The sequence below is a fragment of the Antennarius striatus genome, chromosome 20 (genome assembly GCF_040054535.1).
Source record: "Antennarius striatus isolate MH-2024 chromosome 20, ASM4005453v1, whole genome shotgun sequence".
In the NCBI taxonomy this organism is placed as follows: domain Eukaryota; kingdom Metazoa; phylum Chordata; class Actinopteri; order Lophiiformes; family Antennariidae; genus Antennarius; species Antennarius striatus.
This window is the reverse complement of record NC_090795.1, coordinates 215,001-227,631: the sequence shown is the minus strand read 5'-3', so window position 1 is coordinate 227,631 and position 12,631 is coordinate 215,001. Positions and strand designations below refer to the sequence as shown.

The following is a 12,631-nucleotide window of genomic DNA, read 5'->3' as shown; positions in this document are numbered from 1 at the left end:
ATTGGTACTAGTATTAGTAGTAGTATTAGTACTCATATTAGTACCAGTATTAGTAGTAGTATTAGTACTCATATTGGTACTAGTATTAGTAGTAGTATTAGTACTCATATTGGTACTAGTATTAGCGGTGGTCACCTTGGTTCTCCGATGTCTCTCTCTTCATCCTCCTCTTCACTTCCGCTGTACTCGTACTCTGTCTCATCTGAGGGAAACACACAGGTTTGAGTTAGCTTCAGGTTCATCTCAAGTTAGCTTCAGGTTCATCTCAAGTTAGCTTCAGGTTCATCTCAAGTTAGCTTCAGGTTCATCTCAAGTTAGCTTCAGGTTCATCTCAAGTTAGCTTCAGGTTCATCTCAAGTTAGCTTCAGGTTCATCTCAAGTTAGCTTCAGGTTCATCTCAAGTTAGCTTCAGGTTAATCTCAGGTTAGTCTCAAATTAGTTTCAAGTTCATCTCAGGTGGAGGACTCAAGAGGCCCCACCTCCTCGTCATTGTGTTAGCGTTATGTATAGCTGTGTGTTATTAGTGTGTTATCAGTGTTATTAGTGAATTAGCAGTGAGTTAGCAGTGTGTTAGCAGTGTGTTAGCAGTGTGTTATCAGTATGTTATCAGTGAGTTAGCAGTGTGTTAGCAGTGTGTTATTAGTGTGTTAGCAGTGTGTTATCAGTATGTTAGCAGTGTGTTAGCAGTGTGTTATCAGTATGTTAGCAGTGTGTTATCAGTGTGTTAGCAGTGTGTTAGCAGTGTGTTATTAGTGTGTTAGCAGTGTGTTATCAGTATGTTAGCAGTGTGTTATCAGTGTGTTAGCAGTGTGTTATCAGTGTGTTAGCAGTGTGTTATCAGTGTGTTAGCAGTGTGTTATCAGTATGTTAGCAGTGTGTTATCAGTGTGTTATTAGTATGTTAGCAGTGTGTTATCAGTGTGTTAGCAGTGTGTTATTAGTATGTTAGCAGTGTGTTATCAGTGTGTTATTAGTATGTTAGCAGTGTGTTATCAGTGTGTTATTAGTATGTTAGCAGTGTGTTATCAGTGTGTTATTAGTGTGTTATCAGTATGTTAGCAGTGTGTTATCAGTGTGTTAGCAGTGTGTTAGCAGTGTGTTATTAGTGTGTTAGCAGTGTGTTATCAGTATGTTAGCAGTGTGTTATCAGTGTGTTAGCAGTGTGTTAGCAGTGTGTTAGCAGTGTGTTAGCAGTGTGTTATCAGTATGTTAGCAGTGTGTTATCAGTGTGTTAGCAGTGTGTTAGCAGTGTGTTATCAGTGTGTTATTAGTGTGTTAGCAGTGTGTTAGCAGTGTGTTAGCAGTGTGTTAGCAGTGTGTTAGCAGTGTGTTATCAGTATGTTAGCAGTGTGTTATCAGTGTGTTAGCAGTGTGTTAGCAGTGTGTTATCAGTGTGTTATTAGTGTGTTAGCAGTGTGTTAGCAGTGTGTTAGCAGTGTGTTATTAGTGTGTTAGCAGTGTGTTAGCAGTGTGTTATCAGTACGTTAGCAGTGTGTTAGCAGTGTGTTAGCATCGGTCCACGCGGCGTTGCCCACCCCTCTCGCCCCGCCTCTTCTTGGTGCGGTCGATGTGGTCCTTCAGCTGGATGCGGACCTGCCTCTCGTTGGGCAGGTCCCGGATCAGGGGGTGCTTCAGCAGCTGCTCGGTGCTCGGCCGCTGGGCGTGGCTCTTCACCAGGCAGCTCTCAATGAACGACTGGAACTTCTTAGACCTGCACACGGACACGTGTGAGCCAGCAGCGTCACAGCCCAACCTGTCATGTGACGTGTCACGTGACGCGGCGTCACGACTCACCATTTCTTTGATTTCAGTCTGGGGGCGGGGTTTCTGGGGATGAGGAAGAGCGCTCTCATTGGATGCATGTCGCACAGGGCTGAGGAGGAGAGAGCGAGACACAGGTGAGGGGCGTGTCGGCGAGCCGTCACGGCTGTGCGTCTGGGGGGCGGGGCACTTACGTGGCGCTCCCTCCGCCATCTCTATGGCCGTGATTCCAAGAGACCAGAGGTCGCTCTGAGGAGACAGCACACATTAGTCTACCACGGGCTGCTGCCAGCTAATGCTAATGCAACCTGCTGCCAGCTGCTGCTAATGCTGCTGCTAATACAACCTGCTGCTACTGCAACCTTCTAATGCTGCTGCTAATGCTAAGGCAACTAGCTGCTAGCCACCTTGCTCTTCCTACACTGACTCCTCGCGGGCGGAGCTAAGAGCAGTAACTCCTGGTCCTGATGGTCTCCTCCAGGTGAGTCCACCGAGGTCGACATGTGGACTCACCTGGAGGACGTACACGGCGCCCCTGTTCTCAGGTAACCTGCCGGCGCTAGCGGCGGTGGGCGGGGCCTACCTTGAAGTCGTACGTGGCGTCCGGGTTCTCGTCGCAGGCGATCACCTCCGGCGCCATCCAGTACGGCGTCCCGATGAAGGTGTTCCTCCGGCCCACCGTGCGGTCCAGCTGAGCGCTCACGCCAAAGTCCACTGCAGACACAGACAGTTGTGGGCAGGGCTGGGTGATATTATGGGATGTGGCAACGGCGTGCGGCGCTTCCTCTCACCCAGCTTAACCTCGGCGTTCTCTGTCAGCAGCACGTTCTGCCCCTTGATGTCCCGGTGGATGACTTTGTGTTGGTGGAGGTGTGTCAGGCCCTGGGGGCGGAGACAAACACTGACTTCCTGTCAGGCGTTCCTCGGGGACGCCTCTGGGCCTCAGGACCCTCAGGACCCCCAGGAGCCTCAGGACCCCCAGGACCCCCACTCACCCTGAGGATCTCCCTGCAGATGTAGGCGATCCACTCCTCCTTCAGGGAGTTCCCTTTCGTGTTCTTGATCAGGTCCGTCACTGAGCCGGCGCCGCAGAACTCCATGACCAGCTGCCAACCGCACAACCGACACCAACCGACACCAACCGACAGGACCGACACAAACATGTTAACACAGGTCTCCTGTCCCACGTCTGACGGACCGTTACTATAGAAACAACACTAGCTGCTCTCAGGCGTGGCCTCTTTGGACACAGGTAAGGGGCGGGGCCTACCCAGAGCTGGTCGTCCATCCCGGGGGGGTTCTTCTTGATGAAGGCGCCGTAGTAGGTGGCGATGTTCCGGTGGTGGCTGTACTTCTTCAGCATGTTGATCTCCGCCTTGATCTCCTCCTCTTCATCCTCACACACACACACACACACACAGTCACATGATGTGTGTGTGTGTGTGTGTGTGTGTGTGTCTGTGTGTCTGTGGGTCTTACTCCTGTGACGTCCATGACCTTAATGGCCGCCAGTTGTCCCGTTTTAACATGACGACCCTGAAACACAGAGAAGAGGTGAGACGCTGACCTCAGGTGTGATGGGATGCTAATGAAGGTGTGATGGGATGCTGACCTCAGGTGTGATGGGATGCTAATGAAGGTGTGATGGGATGCTAATGAAGGTGTGATGGGATGCTGGTGAAGGTGTGACGGGATGCTAATGAAGGTGTGGTGGGATGCTGACCTCAGGAGTGATGGGATGCTAATGAAGGTGTGATGGGATGCTAATGAAGGTGTGATGGGATGCTGACCTCAGGTGTGATGGGATGCTAATGAAGGTGTGATGGGATGCTGACATCAGGTGTGATGGGGTGCTGATGAATGTGTGATGGGATGCTGACCTCAGGTGTGATGGGATGTTGATGAAGGTGTGACGGGATGCTAATGAAGGTGTGGTGGGATGCTGACCTCAGGAGTGATGGGATGCTAATGAAGGTGTGATGGGATGCTGGTGAAGGTGTGACGGGATGCTAATGAAGGTGTGGTGGGATGCTGACCTCAGGAGTGATGGGATGCTAATGAAGGTGTGATGGGATGCTAATGAAGGTGTGATGGGATGCTAATGAAGGTGTGATGGGATGCTAATGAAGGTGTGATGGGATGCTGACCTCAGGTGTGATGGGATGCTGACCTCAGGTGTGATGGGATGCTGATGAAGGTGTGATGGGATGCTGACCTCAGGTGTGATGGGATGCTGGTGAAGGTGTGACGGGATGCTAATGAAGGTGTGGTGGGATGCTGACCTCAGGTGTGATGGGATGCTGACCTCAGGAGTGATGGGATGCTAATGAAGGTGTGATGGGATGCTAATGAAGGTGTGATGGGATGCTGACCTCAGGTGTGATGGGATGCTGACCTCAGGTGTGATGGGATGCTGACCTCAGGTGTGATGGGATGCTAATGAAGGTGTGATGGGATGCTGACATCAGGTGTGATGGGATGGTAATGAAGGTGTGATGGGATGCTGGTGAAGGTGTGACGGGATGCTAATGAAGGTGTGGTGGGATGCTGACCTCAGGTGTGATGGGATGCTGACCTCAGGAGTGATGGGATGCTAATGAAGGTGTGATGGGATGCTAATGAAGGTGTGATGGGATGCTGATGAAGGTGTGATGGGATGCTGACCTCAGGTGTGATGGGATGCTAATGAAGGTGTGATGGGATGCTGACCTCAGGTGTGATGGGATGCTAATGAAGGTGTGATGGGATGCTGGTGAAGGTGTGACGGGATGCTAATGAAGGTGTGGTGGGATGCTGACCTCAGGTGTGATGGGATGCTGACCTCAGGAGTGATGGGATGCTAATGAAGGTGTGATGGGATGCTAATGAAGGTGTGATGGGATGCTAATGAAGGTGTGATGGGATGCTAATGAAGGTGTGATGGGATGCTGACCTCAGGTGTGATGGGATGCTGGTGAAGGTGTGACGGGATGCTAATGAAGGTGTGGTGGGATGCTGACCTCAGGTGTGATGGGATGCTGACCTCAGGAGTGATGGGATGCTAATGAAGGTGTGATGGGATGCTAATGAAGGTGTGATGGGATGCTGACCTCAGGTGTGATGGGATGCTGACCTCAGGTGTGATGGGATGCTGATGAAGGTGTGATGGGATGCTGACCTCAGGTGTGATGGGATGCTGACCTCAGGTGTGATGGGATGCTGATGAAGGTGTGATGGGATGCTAATGAAGGTGTGGTGGGATGCTGACCTCAGGTGTGATGGGATGCTGACCTCAGGTGTGATGGGATGCTGACCTCAGGTGTGATGGGATGCTAATGAAGGTGTGATGGGATGCTGGTGAAGGTGTGACGGGATGCTAATGAAGGTGTGGTGGGATGCTGACCTCAGGTGTGATGGGATGCTGACCTCAGGTGTGATGGGATGCTGACCTCAGGAGTGATGGGATGCTAATGAAGGTGTGATGGGATGCTAATGAAGGTGTGATGGGATGCTGACCTCAGGTGTGATGGGATGCTGACATCAGGTGTGATGGGATGCTGATGAAGGTGTGATGGGATGCTGACCTCAGGTGTGATGGGATGCTGACCTCAGGTGTGATGGGATGCTGGTGAAGGTGTGACGGGATGCTAATGAAGGTGTGGTGGGATGCTGACCTCAGGTGTGATGGGATGCTGACCTCAGGAGTGATGGGATGCTAATGAAGGTGTGATGGGATGCTAATGAAGGTGTGATGGGATGCTGACCTCAGGTGTGATGGGATGCTGATGAAGGTGTGATGGGATGCTAATGAAGGTTTGGTGGGATGCTGACCTCAGGTGTGATGGGATGCTAATGAAGGTGTGATGGGATGCTAATGAAGGTGTGATGGGATGCTGACCTCAGGTGTGACGGGATGCTGACATCAGGTGTGATGGGATGCTGATGAAGGTGTGATGGGGTGCTGATGAATGTGTGATGGGATGCTGACCTCAGGTGTGATGGGATGTTGATGAAGGTGTGATGGGATGCTGACCTCAGGTGTGATGGGATGCTGATGAAGGTGTGATGGGGTGCTGATGAATGTGTGATGGGATGCTGACCTCAGGTGTGATGGGATGTTGATGAAGGTGTGATGGGATGCTGACCTCAGGTGTGATGGGATGCTGATGAAGGTGTGATGGGATGCTGATGAAGGTGTGATGGGGTGCTGATGAATGTGTGATGGGATGCTGACCTCAGGTGTCATGGGATGTTGATGAAGGTGTGATGGGATGCTGACCTCAGGTGTGATGGGATGCTGACATCAGGTGTGATGGGATGCTAATGAAGGTGTGATGGGATGCTGATGAAGGTGTGACGGGATGCTGACCTCAGGTGTGATGAGATGCTGACCTCAGGTGTGATGGGATGCTAATGAAGGTGTGGTGGGATGCTGACCTCAGGTGTGATGGGATTCTGACCTCAGGTGTGATGGGATGCTAATGAAGGTGTGATGGGATGCTGACCTCAGGTGTGATGGGATGCTGACCTTAGGTGTGATGGGATGCTAATGAAGGTGTGATGGGATGCTAATGAAGGTGTGATGGGATGCTGACCTCAGGTGTGATGGGATGCTGATGAAGGTGTGATGGGATGCTAATGAAGGTGTGATGGGATGCTAATGAAGGTGTGGTGGGATGCTGACCTCAGGTGTGATGGGATGCTGACCTCAGGAGTGATGGGATGCTAATGAAGGTGTGATGGGATGCTAATGAAGGTGTGATGGGATGCTGACCTCAGGTGTGATGGGATGCTGGTGAAGGTGTGACGGGATGCTAATGAAGGTGTGGTGGGATGCTGACCTCAGGTGTGATGGGATGCTGACCTCAGGAGTGATGGGATGCTAATGAAGGTGTGATGGGATGCTAATGAAGGTGTGATGGGATGCTGACCTCAGGTGTGATGGGATGCTGACCTCAGGTGTGATGGGATGCTGATGAAGGTGTGATGGGATGCTGACCTCAGGTGTGATGGGATGCTGACCTCAGGTGTGATGGGATGCTGATGAAGGTGTGATGGGATGCTAATGAAGGTGTGGTGGGATGCTGACCTCAGGTGTGATGGGATGCTGACCTCAGGTGTGATGGGATGCTGACCTCAGGTGTGATGGGATGCTAATGAAGGTGTGATGGGATGCTGGTGAAGGTGTGATGGGATGCTGACCTCAGGTGTGATGGGATGCTGACCTCAGGTGTGATGGGATGCTGATGAAGGTGTGATGGGATGCTGACCTCAGGTGTGATGGGATGCTGACCTCAGGTGTGATGGGATGCTGGTGAAGGTGTGACGGGATGCTAATGAAGGTGTGGTGGGATGCTGACCTCAGGTGTGATGGGATGCTGACCTCAGGAGTGATGGGATGCTAATGAAGGTGTGATGGGATGCTAATGAAGGTGTGATGGGATGCTGACCTCAGGTGTGATGGGATGCTGATGAAGGTGTGATGGGATGCTAATGAAGGTGTGGTGGGATGCTGACCTCAGGTGTGATGGGATGCTAATGAAGGTGTGATGGGATGCTAATGAAGGTGTGATGGGATGCTGACCTCAGGTGTGACGGGATGCTGATATCAGGTGTGATGGGATGCTGATGAAGGTGTGATGGGGTGCTGATGAATGTGTGATGGGATGCTGACCTCAGGTGTGATGGGATGTTGATGAAGGTGTGATGGGATGCTGACCTCAGGTGTGATGGGATGCTGATGAAGGTGTGATGGGGTGCTGATGAATGTGTGATGGGATGCTGACCTCAGGTGTGATGGGATGTTGATGAAGGTGTGATGGGATGCTGACCTCAGGTGTGATGGGATGCTGATGAAGGTGTGATGGGATGCTGACCTCAGGTGTGATGGGATGCTGACATCAGGTGTGATGGGATGCTAATGAAGGTGTGATGGGATGCTGATGAAGGTGTGACGGGATGCTGACCTCAGGTGTGATGAGATGCTGACCTCAGGTGTGATGGGATGCTAATGAAGGTGTGGTGGGATGCTGACCTCAGGTGTGATGGGATTCTGACCTCAGGTGTGATGGGATGCTAATGAAGGTGTGATGGGATGCTGACCTCAGGTGTGATGGGATGCTGACCTTAGGTGTGATGGGATGCTAATGAAGGTGTGATGGGATGCTAATGAAGGTGTGATGGGATGCTGACCTCAGGTGTGATGGGATGCTGATGAAGGTGTGATGGGATGCTAATGAAGGTGTGATGGGATGCTAATGAAGGTGTGGTGGGATGCTGACCTCAGGTGTGATGGGATGCTGACCTCAGGAGTGATGGGATGCTAATGAAGGTGTGATGGGATGCTAATGAAGGTGTGATGGGATGCTGACCTCAGGTGTGATGGGATGCTGATGAAGGTGTGATGGGATGCTAATGAAGGTGTGGTGGGATGCTGACCTCAGGTGTGATGGGATGCTGACCTCAGGTGTGACGGGATGCTGACATCAGGTGTGATGGGATGCTAATGAAGGTGTGATGGGATGCTGATGAAGGTGTGATGGGGTGCTGATGAATGTGTGATGGGATGCTGACCTCAGGTGTGATGGGATGTTGATGAAGGTGTGATGGGATGCTGACCTCAGGTGTGATGGGATGCTGATGAAGGTGTGATGGGATGCTAATGAAGGTGTGATGGGGTGCTGATGAATGTGTGATGGGATGCTGACCTCAGGTGTGATGGGGTGCTGATGAATGTGTGATGGGATGCTGACCTCAGGTGTGATGGGATGTTGATGAAGGTGTGATGGGATGCTGACCTCAGGTGTGATGGGATGCTGACATCAGGTGTGATGGGATGCTAATGAAGGTGTGATGGGATGCTGATGAAGGTGTGACGGGATGCTGACCTCAGGTGTGATGAGATGCTGACCTCAGGTGTGATGGGATGCTGATGAAGGTGTGGTGGGATGCTGACCTCAGGTGCGATGGGATTCTGACCTCAGGTGTGATGGGATGCTAATGAAGGTGTGATGGGATGCTGATGAAGGTGTGGTGGGATGCTGACCTCAGGTGTGATGGGATGCTGACCTCAGGTGTGATGGGATGCTAATGAAGGTGTGATGGGATGCTGACCTCAGGTGTGATGGGATGCTGATGAAGGTGTGATGGGATGCTGATGAAGGTGTGATGGGAAGCTGACCTCAGGTGTGTTGGGATGCTAATGAAGGTGTGATGGGATGCTGACCTCAGGTGTGATGGGATGCTGACCTCAGGTGTGATGGGATGCTGATGAAGGTGTGAATTATTTCCTTAAAATGTAGAAATCAGTTATTCGGACGCCCCGCCCCACAGGTCACGTGACCCTCAGAGGCCCCGCCCCACAGGTTGAGCCCCCAGGTCTGTAGAATCAACCAGTAGTCTTCTGCAAACTGGAACCATCATCACAGCGAGAAGTTATCCCCTCCATCACACACACACAAACACACACACACACACCAATCCCTCATGGTTGCCTGGCAACAAGGCTGCAGATTGTTTGGATGGATGGGGGTTGGAAGGGATGGCTGTGTGTGTGTGTGTGTGTGTGTGTGTGTGTGTGTGTGTGTGTGTGTGTGTGTGTGTGTGTGTGTGTGTGTGTGTGTGTTCTAGGCTGTGATATTTCACATGGTGGATCACACACACACACACACACACACACACACACACACACACACACACACACACACACACTGTTACTCTGTGTTGCATCAGTCAGTTGGTTTCTTGCTGATTCACATTTTATCTCTTTTCCTGATTTCGCTGTCCTGGAAGACCAATCAGGTGAGTCCAGGTGAGTCTGGTTAGGTGAGTCCAGAGTCCTGTCCCATGAAGCTGGATTAACCTAGTCAGGCTTCCTCTTCCTTATCTGGCTTCACTTACCCAGACATCCACCCTCCAGATTTTCGGTACCATAAAGCCGGCTATCAACTCACTAATTCAATCCAGACTTGTCCACTCTAGATCTGTGTGCGCTCACATAAAAAGGGCGGAGTTTGCTGCATGCGACCAATCACAAACATGCAACAAACCGGCCCGAGACGCATATTTCACAACGGAGGAGCAACAATAATAATTAATAAATACGATCAATACAAATCAATAATCCAGCAATCAGCAACACAGCTGCAGCTGCCAAACGGAGCAAGGATCTCTGGGAAAACATGGCCGACTGCGTCAATGAGGAAGTTAGTGCCATTATAATATTACTGCCCCACTATGATGCACTTGTGTATCTGACTACAGTAACATGTGTGTGTTCATACATGTGTGTGTGAACCACATGTTTGGTTATGACATGTGATCGTAGCCCCGTGACTTTATGAACAGCTCTACGTACTGTGTTCTTCACAGGTTTTCAGCATCGCCAACACAATACATTAAAGTATCAATCAATCAATCAATCAATCAATCAATCAATCAATCAATCAATCAATCAATCAATCCATGATTTACTGAAACAAATCATTGATCAATGACATTCTATCTGTGTGTTGCTTGTAACCCGTCCAACGAGGGATTTCAGGACATCATAATAATGACCAACATCACTCAGAAATATATGAACTGTCTCAAAGACCCTCAGGTCAATGCACACTGTGGGGGGCTGTCAGCGCGGGGTTGGGGTGCGTTCCATTCCTGATGTGAGGCTCCAGCAGCTGACAGATGTAATGTAACCCCTCCCCCAAAACCTCTACCTTTCTACAGTCATTGTTCAGCCAATCCCACCGGATTACAGCCATCCCTAAATATTCTCTCTGCCTGAGCGCTCTGCACACAAGCTGTGACCCGAGATCCACCGGGTTCTCAGGGAACGGACGGCCCGTTTTCAGGAGAACCGATTGGTCAGTAGGTGGGGCTGTTATACCTGCTGAGCTCTGATTGGTCAGTAGGTGGGGCTGTTATACCTGCTGAGCTCTGATTGGTCAGTAGGTGGGGCTGTTATACCTGCTGAGCTCTGATTGGTCAGTAGGTGGGGCTGTTATACCTGCTGAGCTCTGATTGGTCAGTAGGTGGGGCTGTTATACCTGCTGAGCTCTGATTGGTCAGTAGGTGGGGCTGTTATACCTGCTGAGCTCTGATTGGTCAGTAGGTGGGGCTGTTATACCTGCTGAGCTCTGATTGGTCAGTGGGTGGGGCTGTTATACCTGCTGAGCTCTGATTGGTCAGTAGGTGGGGCTGTTATACCTGCTGATTTTATCCTGAACTTATCCTGCTCCGGAGCAGGTTAGGGGTTCAGCATAGGTTACCGTGACAACGTAGCCCGATAGAAAGTCAGCCACCTTTATGGTACCGAAAAGTCAGGGTTAAGCCTGAAGTTATCTGGCTAAACTGTAATCCAGCTTTATGGTACAGGCCTCTGGTGAGTCCAGGTGAGTCCAGTCAGGTGAGCTGGTTCCTCAGACACGTTGATTGAGTCCCTGTCTTTCAGCTCGTTTCATCACACCTGAACAACTGATCCCTGACGAGGTCTGTGAGGTCATGACATGACCTCTGAACCCGGTCTTGGGCTAGCGGTGGTTCCACACTGGGGGGCCTGGAGCCAACAGGAGGAGGTCCGCCCCCCCAGGCTCCACTTGTCGGGACGTGTTCAGGTGAAGAATGTCAGGCTTGTCTGAACGCCGTCCTCAGGTGTGTCTCCCCGCCCCTCCCCCACCCGTGAGGCTCCTTTTCCTCGTGCCATCAATTGGCAGCCAATGGAGGAAGAGAACAAAGAGTCCTGTGAGGCCCCACCCCCTATTGCTTCATCACTCCTGAACCTGGTGCAACCTACCCACAATCACGTAGCCACACCTCCACCAGTCAGGACTGGACCTGTTCCTCCACCTGGGGGGGCAGCTGCCTCCACCCTGACAAGCAGGGCTCAGGGCAGGACTGTTGCCCCTGCCATTGACCCCACCCTCCAGGATCAACTTACAGGGGGAAACGCTGCTAGCAGGAGATAGCCACTAGCACTAGCCACTCTAGCTAACGCTAGCATAGCCAACCCGAGGAAACACCTGGTCAAACGTTATAGCTAACGTTAGCATTGCTAACCTGAGGGTTAGAGTCAGAGATCTCTAACGAGGTCTGTGAGGTCATTCAATACGTGACCATATATGGCCAAAATACCCCGGCTGTGAACCAATGAGAGCAGAGGAGGGCTCACCTTGTACACCTGGCCGTAGGTTCCATTCCCAACCAGTTCAACCAGTTCAAAGATACCAGCTGGATCCTGGACCAGAGAGACAGACAGGTGGAGGACAGACAGCGGGACGGACAAATACAACAAATACAAGGAGACAGTTAGTCATGAGACAGGGCTCAACCAGATTAAAGTGGACTAAACCAGGTTAGACTGGACTAACCCAGATTAAAATGGACTAAACCAGATTAAAATGGACTAAACCAGATTAAACTGGACTAAACCAGGTTAGGCTGGACTAAACCAGATTAACCTGGACAAAACCAGGTTAGAATGGACTAAACCAGATTAGACCGGATTTAACCAGATTAGACTGGACTAAAACAGATTAGTCTGGACTAAACCAGTTTACACTCGACTAAACCAGATTAGACTGAACACCAGTTCAGACAGGACTAAACCAGATTAGACTGGACTAAACCAGATTAAAATGGAATAAACCAGGTTGGACTGGACTAAACCAGATTAAACTGGACTAAACCAGGTTAGACCGGACTAAACCAGATTAAAATGGACTAAACTAGATTAAACTGGACTAAACCAGGTTAGGCTGGACTAAACCAGATTAGACTGGACTAAATCAGATTAGACTGGACTAAACCAGGTTACACTGGACTAAACCAGGTTAGACTGGACTAAACCAGATTTAAATGGACTAAACTAGATTAAACTGGACTAAACCAGGTTAGAC

General features: G+C 50.6%; 1 protein-coding gene across 10 annotated transcripts in view; it reads right to left on the bottom strand.

Annotated features, from left to right (window-relative positions):
- tnikb (TRAF2 and NCK interacting kinase b) overlaps nucleotides 1–12,631 on the bottom strand; it is a 30,698-nt gene that overhangs the window by 16,337 nt on the left and 1,730 nt on the right. For all 10 annotated transcript variants that reach the window (XM_068304124.1, XM_068304122.1, XM_068304125.1 and 7 more), the window contains exons 2-11: nucleotides 11,905–11,970; nucleotides 3,240–3,296; nucleotides 3,031–3,156; nucleotides 2,756–2,866; nucleotides 2,552–2,642; nucleotides 2,344–2,474; nucleotides 1,955–2,009; nucleotides 1,794–1,872; nucleotides 1,535–1,710; nucleotides 136–202 (exon numbers count right to left, since the gene is read on the bottom strand). In XM_068304124.1, coding sequence (XP_068160225.1) covers nucleotides 136–202; nucleotides 1,535–1,710; nucleotides 1,794–1,872; nucleotides 1,955–2,009; nucleotides 2,344–2,474; nucleotides 2,552–2,642; nucleotides 2,756–2,866; nucleotides 3,031–3,156; nucleotides 3,240–3,296; nucleotides 11,905–11,970 — 959 coding nt within the window. The remainder of the gene's footprint in view (nucleotides 1–135; nucleotides 203–1,534; nucleotides 1,711–1,793; nucleotides 1,873–1,954; nucleotides 2,010–2,343; nucleotides 2,475–2,551; nucleotides 2,643–2,755; nucleotides 2,867–3,030; nucleotides 3,157–3,239; nucleotides 3,297–11,904; nucleotides 11,971–12,631) is intronic.